A 13,589-nucleotide genomic window follows, 5' to 3' on the forward strand; every position below is an offset into this window, starting at 1 on the left:
AGATCTATTTACAAAAGGATGTTTATTTCACATTTTTCTCAGGTGGCATTAAGAAGTAAAAGCATGCCTGATGCCGTACATACCTAGACCAAAGCGGTAGCCATCGGCAAAGCGAGAGCTGGAGTTCCAGAACACGCAGGCGCTGTCCACCTGCTGCAGAAACTGTTCAGCCGTGTCTTCATTTTCTGTAATAATGACATCAGTGTGGGAGCTGCCATATTTGTGGATGTGGTCCACAGCCTCCTGCATGCTGTCTACCACCTCGATACAGCACTCCAGGTCGCCATACTCTGTCCTCAGAGACTTCACTTCGGATGGGCTAAAAGTTAAATAGGATGCAAACCGGGGGCCTGCATGGATCTTCACCTGAGAGAAAGCAATGGCACAATGATTTATCAACAGAACAATGAAATAATCAGTCAAAAAATAAACAAAAACACTTAATTGTACTGAATTAAGTGACAAACACTCCAGAAAGTTTGTTTCTGTTTCATCAAAATGTGAAAAACACTTAACCATATACAGTGGAAACCGCTTATATGGATCAAAAAGCTTGGGACAGAATCATTCTGCTTAAATTATTTGCTTATAGTAATCAAGTAGTCCGCTTAAAGTGTTAATTTTGAGTCTTTTCATACATGACAACATATGGAAAAACATTTTAAAACTACATTAGACTAACGTTAATGGAATTTTACTCTCTTAACACTTTTGCCTCGCTTACAGCTAGATACCTGTGTGCACATTGATATCATAACAGGAAAAGTAGGAATGCGCACGGGGAAAGCACCTGTGGTTGAAGCCGCCCTCGCCAAGTGGATAGATAATGCCTTGTCACATAATGCCCCCAAAGTGAAACTTTGCCGATCCTCAACCGGCTCTGCGTTACGTATCCCTCCATGACGCTACCGAGTGAGATAATGAGGGGCGCCGTTCCGCATGCACGCTCACGCAGCAGAGCCGGCCAAAAAAACAGCAATGCCTCATCCTTAGTGTGGTAAAAGTCAGAAGAATGGGCAGTGAGCCAGTAAATAGCAAAGCGGCCTGTTTCATTACTTTGTATTCATGTAATAAATTTACAAAAATCAATTAGATGGTAATCTGCATGAGAAATGATGCACAACAACAAAAATGTGGTTATAATAATCATCCGTTTGTAGTGATCAATTTGACCCGGACAGACGTGATCACTATAAGCGGTTTCCACTGTACTGTGATGCCATGTGTAATACTTGTGCCCAAAATTACGGCATGTCGGTGCATGATTCTTACATGTTCTGTTCTCAGCATATCAATGATCTGGTCAAATATAGGAGTTCGCAGCAAATCCCTGTGAATAAGGAGGGTCTCCATGGCATTGCAGGCCGCAGGGTAGTCACATTTGGAGTCTCTGACTGGAATGAAACATACTGTAAGTTAGAACACGCATAACCATTCAGCAGGTCTGTGTTACCCCAACAAGTTAATAAATATTGGGCAACATGTAAAATAATATTAATTACATCTGCTAAAATAGCAAAATATGATTCTACAACTTTCAAAATACTGCAACCAAACCACAGCACAAAATGGAAACAGAATTTTCTACAACCTTCATCGCCACACACAGGAACCACATACCAATATCAATAGCTTTATCTATGCTGGCATCGCTGTCTATGTAGACGTGACAGACGCCCTCGCTGTGGCCCAGTACAGGAATACCCTTAGCTGCCCTTTGGATGTTGCGGACGAGCTGGGATGAGCCCCTTGGAATGATCAGGTCGATCAACTTGTCTAGTCTGCACAGATCCTCCACTTCTTCACGTGTGCTCACCTACACATCAAAGTACATTTTATAAGGTCACAGAATATCTGAGTTAATATTGTAGTCATGTAAAAATTCAAACTGTGTTTCAATAAGGCAATGCATTGAAGCTTTACCAGTTGAATGGCATCTGCCACTCCGTGAATGGAAAGTGCTTCTTGAGTGAGTTGATGTAGAATTTTATTGGTGTTGGAAGCTTCTTTACCTCCCTTTAGTAGCAAAGCGTTTCCACTGGCAATAGCCAGAGCTGACACCTGGAACACAATATTAAACACATGATGTGAGTTTAACTTTCAATGAGAGCAGACCAGCAGCTAAACGTGCTTAAGTCTACAGGCTGACCGACCTGTGGGAGGCAATCAGGACGCGACTCAAAGATGACCAGCAGGACACCGATGGGGACGGTGATCTGTTCCAGCTCTAGGTTGTTGGCCACCTTGGTCCTCCTCAGCACCCGGCCCACGCTGTCCCTGGAGGACACAGCAAGCTGACGGAGGCCGATGGCGAGGCTGTTCAGCTTAGCAGTAGACAGACTCAGACGGTCGATCAGAGGCTGGGAGAGACGACCTATGAGGAAATTGAATGAACGAATAAAAACGCTGACAATGCAATACTCTATAGATTCATGTAGAGATATTCATTTTGCTTTCAGCAACCAGAGGCATTGTAAAGAAGGAGTGAGAACTTCGCTCATCCAGTTAAAGAGTAGTAGTCTCCCTACTCACTATGCTATAGGCCCTTTTATAGCCAACTTATGATTATGTCACAGTGTTAGCCGGTGGCAAAACAAAGGAAACCCTGGAGGCAAACACAAATCACCTCAGAGTAGTAGGCAAAAGTTACACATCGAATATGTCATCTTGCTGTGTTGTTGGGTGCCAGAATCGATATTGCATACATCTGAAATGACAAACTGTGATTCGAGGCTCTAGCGAGCTACAATATCTGCAAAGCATTTCAGAGATGGAGAGAAAAATGCTGCAAATAGGTTAGCCTTCTGCTAACCGTAGCCACAAATGTGAGCCTTTTGCTGCAGTAAACCATGGCTTAACTATTAGCAACATTTTCTCTCCATCTCTGAACGCTTTGTCGATATTGTGAGACTTTCTTTTTGATAAGTTTGTCTTAACACGAACACTCGCAGTCACTGAGAGTTACTGTAAATATTCAGTCATTGTTAAAAAAAACACCAACAAAACTTGCTGGCCAGTGTTCAGAGAATTATTCTGCCTCTACCTACGCTCCGCCCACAGGAATACATCATCATGTTTACTAACAGATAAGGGGTCTATGCTGCCCTACAACACCGGGCACTCAATGACTCCTGCCAAACTTATAAGCTTACAAGTACTATGTGTTCATAAGCCTCTTACTGACAACATGGCTGATGCAGACCAGAGCTAAGATAAATGCCAACCAATGCTGACAACCAGATGATGCAAGCCTCCTTCATATGCCAGTCTCCCTACAGATGAGCGATCCATTGCATTCGAGTCAGACACCTGCATGCAGCTGTGGATTAAGGTGATCATCGGTGTGTCTTCTCTGTGCCTCTGTACCTGATAGTGTTGCTAACTCCATGTCTCTCTTGTTGGCACTGAGAATCTCATCTTTCTTCTCTGTAAGCATATCAGCAAGAGAACAGATGATCTCCCCTCTCTGGAAAATCAAACACACACACACACACACACCGATAACTGATTAACAAACACCACATTCAAGAGGAATTAAAGCTACGACCAGTTCAATGTAAAACGCAATGATTGTGCTGACCCCTTGCATCCTGTTGTGGAAATAATGATTCACTTCTTTTCCAGTTTTAGTGTTGATATGTTTTTAATTTATTATGTTTGCTGAACCTAAATATGCTCTCTCCCTTTTTCTAATGTTGTCATTTAAATCCATTTAGGAATGATATAATGAGGTCAATATACTGTATTTAGGAAACTTAATCTAAAGATTACCTTCATGACTTGTTGGATTATATCTAATTAAATAGCAATAAACACCATTCCACTGGACCCCGTGAGAAAATCGCCTTCATATACAAAAGCATTTTAGAACCACACTGACGGAGCATGAAACTCACCTGTTCAGGGTCCAGTGAGGCCAGTGTCCTGCCTGCATGCCGGGCCATCTCTGTCTGCTGCTCCACAGTTGGACCTGGTGGTGTCAATAATACACTCATCAATTAAAAACACAACAAGTGGGTCAAATATTCTGTCCAGATGGTTTTACCCAGTACCTGCAGGTTTCACATCAGAGAAGAAGGTGCCAACTTTCTTCCCTTCCACAATGTCTGTGATGACGTGGCCTGTAACTTTAGGATTCGTGCCATTGGCGATGACGACAGACGTCCCCCCCTGGAGCGCCCAAAGGGCTGCTTTCACCTGATTCAGATGACATGATTGAGTATATTCAGTCAACCAACGCAGTCCTGTTTACATGTTGAGATAAAATATTGACTGTCATGCTGACCTTGGCTTCCATGCCGCCGATGCCAACTCTGGACTTAGTGCCGTACGTGATTAACTGCTGGTCTCCAGGATAGAATATATCAATGAGCTTGGCATCATCTGTTCCTGGGGGACTGTCGTATAAGCCTGTGGAATACATTTCTTTGCTTTTAATCCTTCACACGAACAAAGCAGTCACATTGATATTGATATATTTTGACCAAGAGGCCAGACAGTATACACAAAGTTTCTATGGTACATATTCATGGATAAAAGCAATGCAGTGACAGCATATTATTGCTGAAATGATAAGCTGGTTAACTAATGATGATTTTGATTCCTCATTAAGCATTACACTTCTGTAAAGTTTGGGGGAGTCACGTGAGACAAAATCAGAGCAGCTGATGCTAAGATATCCTGACTTTTAGTCCCTAGTACGGGAAAAGCTAAAAAAAACACTGGATCCTACATTCCCTATAATGTACAGTAACTCAGTTGCATTTTTCATTAGCCCCCCTCTGCCTTCCAAATGCCCACTTCCAGTATGTAACACAGGCTTTCTGTTAACAAGTCCCAAGGACAAGCCAGGAAAATCATCCATTCAGAGCCACAAAAGACATTATAAAACTGTTTTCACAGGCTGAGTAGTACTCCTCGTGACAAATAAAGTGAGCTTCATGTGTAAATTTGATGGAGTGGCCCTTTAAGTCATTTATATTATATATAATTACTAAACAATTGTTATTTACTGTTTCTCAAATACACAGATTTGCATTTTTTCAACTTCATATCATTGCAAACTAAATATCTTTGGATGGTTTTATGGATGAGAAGACAAAATAAACTATTTGCAGGGATCATTTTGGGTTTGATGGGTATTTGTTACACATTTTGGCATGTCAATTAAACTATTCATTGTTAATTTACATTGATAAAAAACAATCCTTAGTTGCAGCCCTTTAAAGACACCTAATAACACATAAATAGAACTAATATTAATGCACAAATGCAAAGTAAATCCTAATCAATTATCAAATTAGTGGTGATTTTTGTACCTTCAACATCAGACAGGGCAATGAGGAGGTCTGCTTTCATTTCAACAGCCAGCCGTGCAGCCAGGCTGTCATTGTCTTTGATGCTTATAACCTGAAATACAAACAAAAATGTCATGAAGCCAGAGGGAAAATCACTGCATCTCATTGTATTATTATTATTATACTGTAGAATAACAGCTTATCAGCTGTTACCATGCAACAAAAGACTCCCGTTCCCATTCAGATGCAAAAAAACAACACATGTTCCCCTCTTTCCAAGAGGAGATAACACAAGCAGGTCTGTACACAATATGAAGGCAGAAAACAAAACCACCTCACAAAGCAGGCTTTAAATTTAAAACCATGTGTCCAAGAAGTTATATGTTAGTGAGGGCGGAAATGTAAGTGAAAGAAAAAATACATCTTTCATTTGCGCATGACTTAAGCCATCCACCATCACAACACTGGACCACACTCAGCATTCCCAGCATGCCCTTCACACAGTACCCACATTTACCCCCTGCAGGTCACTGTTGGGAACAGGGGGTGCAACGACAGCATCGTTGGTGTTGATGATAGGAACTATGTTCATCCGCAGCAGTTCATAGAGTGTGCTGTTAAGGTTGCGACGCTTCTGCTCATCATGGAAATCCAGGTTGGTGACCAGAATCTAGAGACAGAAATTTAGAGAATTAAGTAACATTTAAAACTGTCAGCATTTTACTCTGTGAGGAAAAGTCGAGTACATACTTGTGCAGTGCAGGTGCTGTACTGGGTGAACATAGCTTCATACAACGCCATCAGACCGCTCTGTCCAGCAGCTGCACATGCCCTTGCCTCCAAAACTGGAACTGACTGAAAAACAGAGATTTCACCAGAGTTACCCAGACTATGATCACAATTCAACGTTCAAAAGTTTATCACTTCCCAGTGTTCAAGATTCACCATTTCTTTGAGTTGGTTCTGTCCAGAATGCAAGGCTTGTCTGACACTCTGAGACAGCAGGATCTCATGTCTCAGTCTCTGCTTCCCAAACGCCACAGCACCACTGGTGACAATCATCATCTCCCTGCCTTGATTCTGCAGCACGGCCACCTGACAGGACACACAACGGCAATTACATTCAAGTTCTTCTTTCACAGCCACAGTTTTTAAGTCTTCTTTGAGCCCCACACAATATTATGTTCACACAGCCATCATCCCAGAGTTCCTCTCTTCACTTTTTTTACTTTATTTAGGATCCCCATTAGTTAGGTTATCAAACAGGTATATAGAAGTATATATCACTGCACAATACTACTAGTGTACAGGTGAGCATTAGCACAGTTAGCACCACAAATATAATCAACCTTCACATAGAGTGTAGGATCATATGTAGCCTAAACTGATTTCTATCTGAGTAATTTCTGTTCTTAAATTTCTTTTTAAAACTGATCCTACTGGTAATCTTAGTTAAATGTACTGGTAGTTTATTCCAGTTTGACATAGTCATATACATTACAGTTTTCTTTAAAGCAGTGGTTTTAAGTAAAGGTAACGTGAAGCGTCCTATGAAGGCATGTCTGGTGTCATAATCATGTCTATCATTGGTGTGAGTTAGCTGTGAATATAGGTGGACCAGGATGCATGCCAGTCTTTCTTCCACCCTCATCCATGACAGCCTGGCATGCATCCCTTCCACACTGCTCCTCATGGAGCAGTGAAGATCAAGGTGGGTAGCTCTGTTTTGAGTGAGCGGGATCTTATTAAGCTCTTGTTTTGAAGCACTAGACCAGATTGCTGGACAATAATCGAGGTGGGATAAAACTAAAGATTGCATTACTTGTTATCTCTCTGTAGTCTGTCTGTATCAACCACATCAATGTGGCGTTACCTGCTCTACTATCGAGGCCAGACGACCCAGTGCCAGACCGCACTCATCGCGTGTCACCACAGCGCTTCCCAACTTCACTACAATACGTTTGGCATGCTTCAGCTCACTGCGGTGGACAAAAGACTTCCCATGGGGACGTGGGACTGCAGAGGATAAAAAAAAGACACATTTTTATTACACATCAGCATGCACCAATGAGCATATTATAGCATTACAGATCAAAGAGATTGTGTCCAGGTCAGGTATGACAAAGAAGTTGGCTGGTTACTTACATTTAGCCTGGCCAAACGATCTGATGGAGACTGGACAGACATTTGATTGCCGGATTCTGGATCGCAGGTTTGGGCACAAGGCCAGTCTGGCAAACATGGCACTTACAGTAGAGAACAGCTGTGATGAACACACAAACCAGTGTCAGGTGACTCTAACAATAACTGCAATAACTGCATCTGAGATAAGCAGCTTCTGAATATGATAGATAGATAGATAGATAGATAGATAGATAGATAGATAGATAGATAGATAGATAGATAGATAGTAACTTTATTGATCCAGAGGGAAATTCAAGTTTCCAGCATCACAGTTCCATAGTGCAAAACATGTTAATAAAAAGGCAGTAAAAAAGCTAGTAGTGCAAAGTACAAAAAAAATAACAATATAAAACAAAATCAATGCACATTATGACTGGAAGGCTTTGCATCATGTGCCATGAGGTGATCAGCATTGTGTTGGAAGGCTACTTGACACACTGACACCGGTGAAGATCATATTGTTTGGATTTGTTAGCTCAGACATATTAGCTAACAGCTAAAAACATCCAGGGATTAGCTAAGGTGCTGTCATTCAAACAAACTCTAACATATGTAAATCCACTGAAGTTTGCAAGTGAGTCAATAAGGCTAACAGATGGTAGCTATAGTGTGTTTCTGCTGTCAGAGCTAGCTAGCATTAGCTATTATGAGCTAGCTCATTGCCTAGCTCAACAGCTACTTTAGACAAAATGGACCAAATAGATAGTTGTGCAAAATGATCCTTACCTGACAGTGTGGAAATGTAGACAACCAACCACAACTACACGTGTGAGAGCACTGCAGGAGACACGTAGTCAGCCGGACTGGCGGTGCTTTGCTGCCACATCCACAGCAGCCCACGTTGGTTGGGAAGTGCCGTAATTCAGCTACGCACAAACGTAGTGACGTAGGAATATCTGGATACGTCCCATACGTCCCTGCTATCCCATACGTACTATACGTCCCATATGTCCATGACGTCCTTACGCAACGTTACGCAGATAGTACTATTGATTGGTAGACACTTATTTTTTATTTTTCTTATTTATTTATTTGCACATATATACAACATAAAAATGTTGGGGAAAAAAAGTCTGAAAAAAAAGTCTGAAAAAAAATATCTGAAAAATGTCTTAAAAAAAATGTCCGAAAAAAAATATCTGAAAAAAGTCTGAAAAAAAGTCTGAAAAAAAAGTCTGAAAAAAATGTCTGAAAAAAAAGTTTGATAAATGCTGGAAAAAAAGACTCTGAAAAATGTCTGGAAAAAAAGTCTGAAAAAAAAGTTTGAAAAATGCTGGAAAAAAGACTCTGAAAAATGTCTGAAAAAAAAGTTTAAAATGAAAGTTTGAAAAATGTTGGAAAAAAAGCCTGAAAAAAGTCCATTAAAAAAAAATTTGAAAAATGTTGGAAAAAAACAGTTTGAAAAATGTCCGTAAAAAAAAGTCCGAAAAATGTCTAAAAAAAAAGTTTAAAAAATGTCTGAAAAAAATGTCTGAAAAAATTTCCGAAAAAAAAGTTTGAAAAATGAACTAAAAAAAAAAGTTTGAAAAATGTTGGGGGAAAAAAGTCTGAAAAAATGTTGGGAAAAAAAAGTCTGAAAAAAAAAAAAAAAAAGTGAATTGTCTGAAAAATGTCTGAAAGAAAATGTCTGAAAAAAGGTTTCAATAATGTTGGAAAAAAAAGTTTCAATAATGTTGGGGGAAAAAAGTATGAAAAATGTCTGAAAAAGGTTAGAAAAAAAAACTGTATTTACAAATCTCTATATGCATACCAACTACTCTACTTTTAACTTGAGAAAAGAAATAAAAAATACAGTAAAATAGAATTTAAGATATATCTCTGCTGAATGCTGGTGTGGGAGACAAGCCCCCAGGAAGAACATGGTGGCCAAATGGCGGTACTGCAACTTCCGAGTCCGTCACATGATGCCATTGGGCCCAAAAGACTTTTTCCCATAGACTTACATTGGGAAAGAGACGTCTGTAACTCAGCAGATCATTTTTTTTGAGGTGAATCAACTTCCCAGTATGAACACTTGAATAGCCCTTATTTAAAAAATTAGGTCCTAAAAGTTGTAAAATGCACGAATAGCCTTATCCAGAGTTATTTCCTTCCTCCGTTCATGTGAATGAGACCCAGACCGAGGCTGGAGCGAGGGCTGGGAGGCGGAGTTAGCAAGCCATTTCAACGGCCTGAGGGCTGTGTACCCGTGACCGAGCCATGTGACAAAGCGGACGCTACTGTGCATGCTCCATGGGCCCAATGGATGCAGAAGATCTGGGTACTTTTCCAGACGGAAGTCGAGCCATTTTGGCATCATGCACCACTGAGCAACTCTCATAGGAATGAATGGGGCCCCTTCTCCCATGCTGTATCCTGTTCTCTTAATACTCTGTTTTAGTGTCCAGATCGCCATAAAAACCTGTGAACATCAGTTAATCTAACTGTAGCTCAACTGTAACATGATACAAAGATTAATTTGTGGTGGTCACATGACTCACTTAGAAAGACAAAATAAATATTTTAAATGAAAATGTAAGTCCAAACATTTTATTAAATTTTTCAAATTTTTTATTTAAAGTGTGAGGGAAGTAACCGAAGCATCCGGAACATAACGTAAACATGAGACTTAAAGAGTAACCAGTCATAGTGCTCATTTCAGCAGAGGACATTCACCTGTCCCCATTGAAAATACACTAATTCTGTTCACTAGACTATTAGTACTTCCATTCTCTGTAACCACTTATACCATTCAGAGTCGCGGGGGGTCTGGAGCCGATCCCAGCTGACATTGGGCAAAGGCGGGGTACACCCTGGACAGACGGGCCCCAAGCCAGATTCATACCTGCAACCCGCTTGTTGTGAGGCGATAGTGCTAACCACTGCACCACCATGCAGCATTCCTCATTCACCTGTCCCCTGTTAAAATACAGTAATTCTGTCCTCTAGACAAACATTTATTTATTTTTTTTATTTAAAGTGTGCGGGAACAAACTGGAGCACCCGGAGTAAACCCTAACGTAAACACAAGGCTTAAAGAGTAACCAGTCATAGTGTTCATTTCAGCAGAGGACATTCACCTGTCCCCAGTGGAAATACACTAATTCTGTCCTCCAGACAAATTTTCTTTTCTTTTTTTTATTTAAAGTGTGCAGGAAGAAACCGGAGCACCCGGAGTAAACCCTAACGTAAGAGAGGAGTGTGCAGAAGGAGCTGAATGTGAAACTAAGCGAGAGCAAGGAGGCATACAGGAAAAAGCTGGAGGACAAGTTCCAGCAAAACAATATAAGGGATGTGTGGTCGGGAATGAAGACAATCACAGGGTTCAAGGTGAAGGGGAATCAGGCTGAGGGAAACCTGAACAGAGCCAACGAGCTGTATGTGTTCTTCAAAGAGTAGCCAATGATGGTGTTCATTTCAGCAGAGGACATTCACCTGTCCCCAGTGAAATTACACTAATTCTGTCCTTTAGACTAACATTTTTTTTTTAAATTTAAAGTGTGCGGGAAGAAACCGGAGCACCCGGAGTAAACCCTAACGTAAACACAAGGCTTAAAGAGTAACCATTCATAGTGTTCATTTCAGCAGAGGACATTCACCTGTCCCCAGTGAAAATACACAAATTCTGTCCCCTACACTACATTTTTTTTTTCTTTTTATTTAAAGGGACTGTTTGTAACTTCTTACACGTATAAATCAATCCGGGTCGGTGTCCCATGCGCGCTCGCATGTGGCTGCACTGTTCATACAAGACTCCAACACAAACTACACGGAAGCACCAAAACCGCAAAGTTATCTTGTGTGTGGGAAGAAACCGGAGTACCCGGAGTAAACCCTAACGTAAGAGAGGAGTGTGCAGAAGGAGCTGAAGGTGAAACTAAGGGAGAGCAAGGAGGCATACAGGAAAAAGCTGGAGGACAAGTTCCAGCAAAACATTATAAGGGATGTGTGGTCGGGAATGAAGACAATCGCAGGGTTCAAGGTGAAGGGGAATCAGGCTGAGGGAAACCTGAACAGAGCCAACGAGCTGAATGTGTTCTTCAAAGAGTAGCCAATGATAGTGTTCATTTCAGCAGAGGACATTCACTTGTCCCCAGTGAAAATACACTAATTCTGTCCTATAGACAATTTCTTTTTTTTTTAATTTAAAGTGTGCGGGATTAAACCAGAGCGCCCGGAGGAAACCCTTTCGTAAAGATCTGGCCAAAGCTTGAGCCCCTACCGCAGTCTAAAAGGTTTAGGATGTAATGGAAGTCTGTATTTTGGCTCCCCGATACCTGCAGAGACGTAATCCGACCCTTCTATACTGAGATTGTAAGTCAACTCTTTTCGGAGGGACAGTGGTTTGTGGGAGACAGAGTTGAGCCCCAGATTTGTCTGCTCCTTCTGTAAGGCCGTCAGATTGTCAACAATCTGTTGACATGTCTGGAGCTTCCTAAACCTCTTTGCTTCTGCAGTCGGTTTTAGGAACAAACTGGAGTTTGCAGCATTCTGCTCCTGCATTCTGAAACGTGTTTCAGCTGCCACTGAGATATTGAAGTTACATGCAGCGATTCTGTTATCTCTGGCATTCATAGCATCCAATTGTTCTTCATGTTGGAGCAACTTGTAGCCCTTATCCATAGCCCAAGAAGAGCCCAGATCACTCTGACGCTCTGCCTCTTCTTTCTGCCTTTTCTCCTGCATCTGCATTTGAATGCCGGCAAGTTGTGTGCGACGCATTGCAGCGTTGTTTGCTACTTGTTCCTGCTTCTGCTTTTCCAGTTCAGCCACTCTATTAGCTTCCCACTGGGCAAGGCTCTGTTTCTCCCTCAGAGTTCTGGCAGTAGCCTGTTCCGTCTCTAAAGCCGCCATGTTGTCAAAAGCAATCTTTTGGTTTGTCTGGCGCTCTGTGAACCTATCTGCTTTTGCATTCGCCATTGCAGCATTCTGCTTCTGCAGTGTTTCACGTTTTTCAGCAGCCATGGCCATATTGAAGTTCTGTATATCGATTTTCTTTTCTCTGGCCTTCATAAACTTAAATTTTTCCTCATGGTGGAACAACTTGTTGTCCTGATCCCTAGCCCTAGAAGCGTCCAAATTGCTCTGACGCTTTGCCATTTCTTGCTGCCTTTTCTCCTGCATCTGCATTTGAATGCCGGCAAGTTGTGTGCGACGCATTGCAGCGTTGTTTGCTACTTGTTCCTGCTTCTGCTTTTCCAGTACAGCAACTTTCTTAGCTTCCCACTGGGCAAGGCTCTGTTTCTCCCTCAGAGTTCTGGCAGTAGCCTGTTCCTTCTGTAAAGCCGCCATGTTACCAAAAGCAATCTTTTGGTTTGTCTGGCGCTCTGTGAACCTATCTGCTTTTGCATTCACCATTGCAGCATTCTGCTCCTGCAGTGTTTCACGTTTTTCAGCAGCCATGGCCATATTGAAGTTCTGTATATCGATTTTCTTTTCTCTGGCCTTCATAAACTTCAATTTTTCCTCATGGTGGAACAACTTGCTGTCCTGATCCCTAGCCCGAGAAGCGTCCAAATCGCTCTGACGCTTTGCCATTTCTTGCTGCCTTTTCTCCTGTATCTGCATTTGAAGGAAGTCAAAGTGTGTGTGACGCAATGCAGCGCTGTTTGCCTCCTGTTCCTGCTTCTGCCTAGCCAGTTCAGCTGCTCTGTTGGCTTCATACTGGGCAAAGCTCTGCTTCTCCCTCAGAGTTCTGGCGGTAGCCTGCTTCTTCTGTAAGGCCGCCATGTTTTCAAAAACAATCTGTTGACGTGTCTTGTGCTCTGTGAACCTCTCTGCTTGTTTAGCTGTTCTTTGCAGCAGCTTTCCCTCTACTTCAAGCTGAGGAAGTTTGGGTCTCTCCTCCAAATGTGGCGTTAAGACTACTCTGCTAGAATTTTGGACACGGCCTCTGGGTTGCTGCTCAGTTTCGTTTACCCACTGCATCTTTTGGCCTTGCCGGGCCTTGAGGAGTTTGTCCTCTGGTCTAGATGCTGGAGTAAGTCTGAACATTTCAGCCCAGTAGTGCTGTGTTCGTTGTTCTGTAGTATTAGTAGAAAATATCCTACTGACAATCACGACGCGTGTTTTGGTATGACAGATTCGTTCAAGCTTAGCAGTGGTTCTGATCAGTCTATTGGTAATATC

The 13,589-nt window shown here is 41.9% G+C and overlaps 2 protein-coding genes across 8 annotated transcripts in view; both read right to left on the reverse strand.

Moving 5' to 3' along the window:
* The window catches only part of LOC119495995 (delta-1-pyrroline-5-carboxylate synthase-like), a 9,161-nt gene extending 795 nt beyond the window's left edge, over window positions 1-8,366 (reverse strand). The window contains exons 1-16 of one of the 2 annotated variants that reach the window (XM_037782987.1): window positions 8,208-8,366; window positions 7,443-7,560; window positions 7,171-7,313; window positions 6,243-6,392; window positions 6,048-6,152; window positions 5,815-5,967; window positions 5,319-5,409; window positions 4,286-4,410; window positions 4,053-4,197; window positions 3,897-3,970; window positions 3,367-3,466; window positions 2,154-2,374; window positions 1,924-2,061; window positions 1,621-1,816; window positions 1,273-1,394; window positions 84-366 (exon numbers count right to left, since the gene is read on the reverse strand). In XM_037782987.1, coding sequence (XP_037638915.1) covers window positions 84-366; window positions 1,273-1,394; window positions 1,621-1,816; window positions 1,924-2,061; window positions 2,154-2,374; window positions 3,367-3,466; window positions 3,897-3,970; window positions 4,053-4,197; window positions 4,286-4,410; window positions 5,319-5,409; window positions 5,815-5,967; window positions 6,048-6,152; window positions 6,243-6,392; window positions 7,171-7,313; window positions 7,443-7,539 — 2,143 coding nt within the window. In that variant the 5' untranslated portion in view covers window positions 7,540-7,560; window positions 8,208-8,366. Of the gene's footprint in view, window positions 1-83; window positions 367-1,272; window positions 1,395-1,620; window positions 1,817-1,923; window positions 2,062-2,153; window positions 2,375-3,366; window positions 3,467-3,896; window positions 3,971-4,052; window positions 4,198-4,285; window positions 4,411-5,318; window positions 5,410-5,808; window positions 5,968-6,047; window positions 6,153-6,242; window positions 6,393-7,170; window positions 7,314-7,442; window positions 7,561-8,207 lie in introns of both variants that reach the window. The other variant, XM_037782986.1, reaches the window with a different exon arrangement.
* A 1,642-nt stretch (window positions 8,367-10,008) lies between these two features.
* LOC119496251 (trichohyalin-like) lies at window positions 10,009-13,568 on the reverse strand. 6 transcript variants are annotated; one of them, XM_037783436.1, is made up of 3 exons: window positions 11,548-13,568; window positions 10,939-11,059; window positions 10,009-10,586 (listed from the first exon to the last, which is right to left on the reverse strand). In XM_037783436.1, exon 1 carries the CDS (start codon window positions 13,452-13,454, stop codon window positions 11,679-11,681), a length of 1,776 nt encoding a protein of 591 aa, XP_037639364.1. In that variant the 5' UTR covers window positions 13,455-13,568; the 3' UTR covers window positions 10,009-10,586; window positions 10,939-11,059; window positions 11,548-11,678. The 6 variants fall into 6 exon arrangements, with proteins under 6 accessions (XP_037639364.1, XP_037639365.1, XP_037639363.1 ...); XM_037783437.1 differs by having other exon boundaries at window positions 10,009-10,540; window positions 10,896-11,059; XM_037783435.1 differs by having other exon boundaries at window positions 10,425-10,586; window positions 10,939-10,994; window positions 11,295-13,568.
* Between the last annotated feature and the right edge of the window lie 21 nt (window positions 13,569-13,589).

The sequence above is a fragment of the Sebastes umbrosus genome, chromosome 10 (assembly GCF_015220745.1).
Source record: "Sebastes umbrosus isolate fSebUmb1 chromosome 10, fSebUmb1.pri, whole genome shotgun sequence".
Classification (NCBI taxonomy): domain Eukaryota; kingdom Metazoa; phylum Chordata; class Actinopteri; order Perciformes; family Sebastidae; genus Sebastes; species Sebastes umbrosus.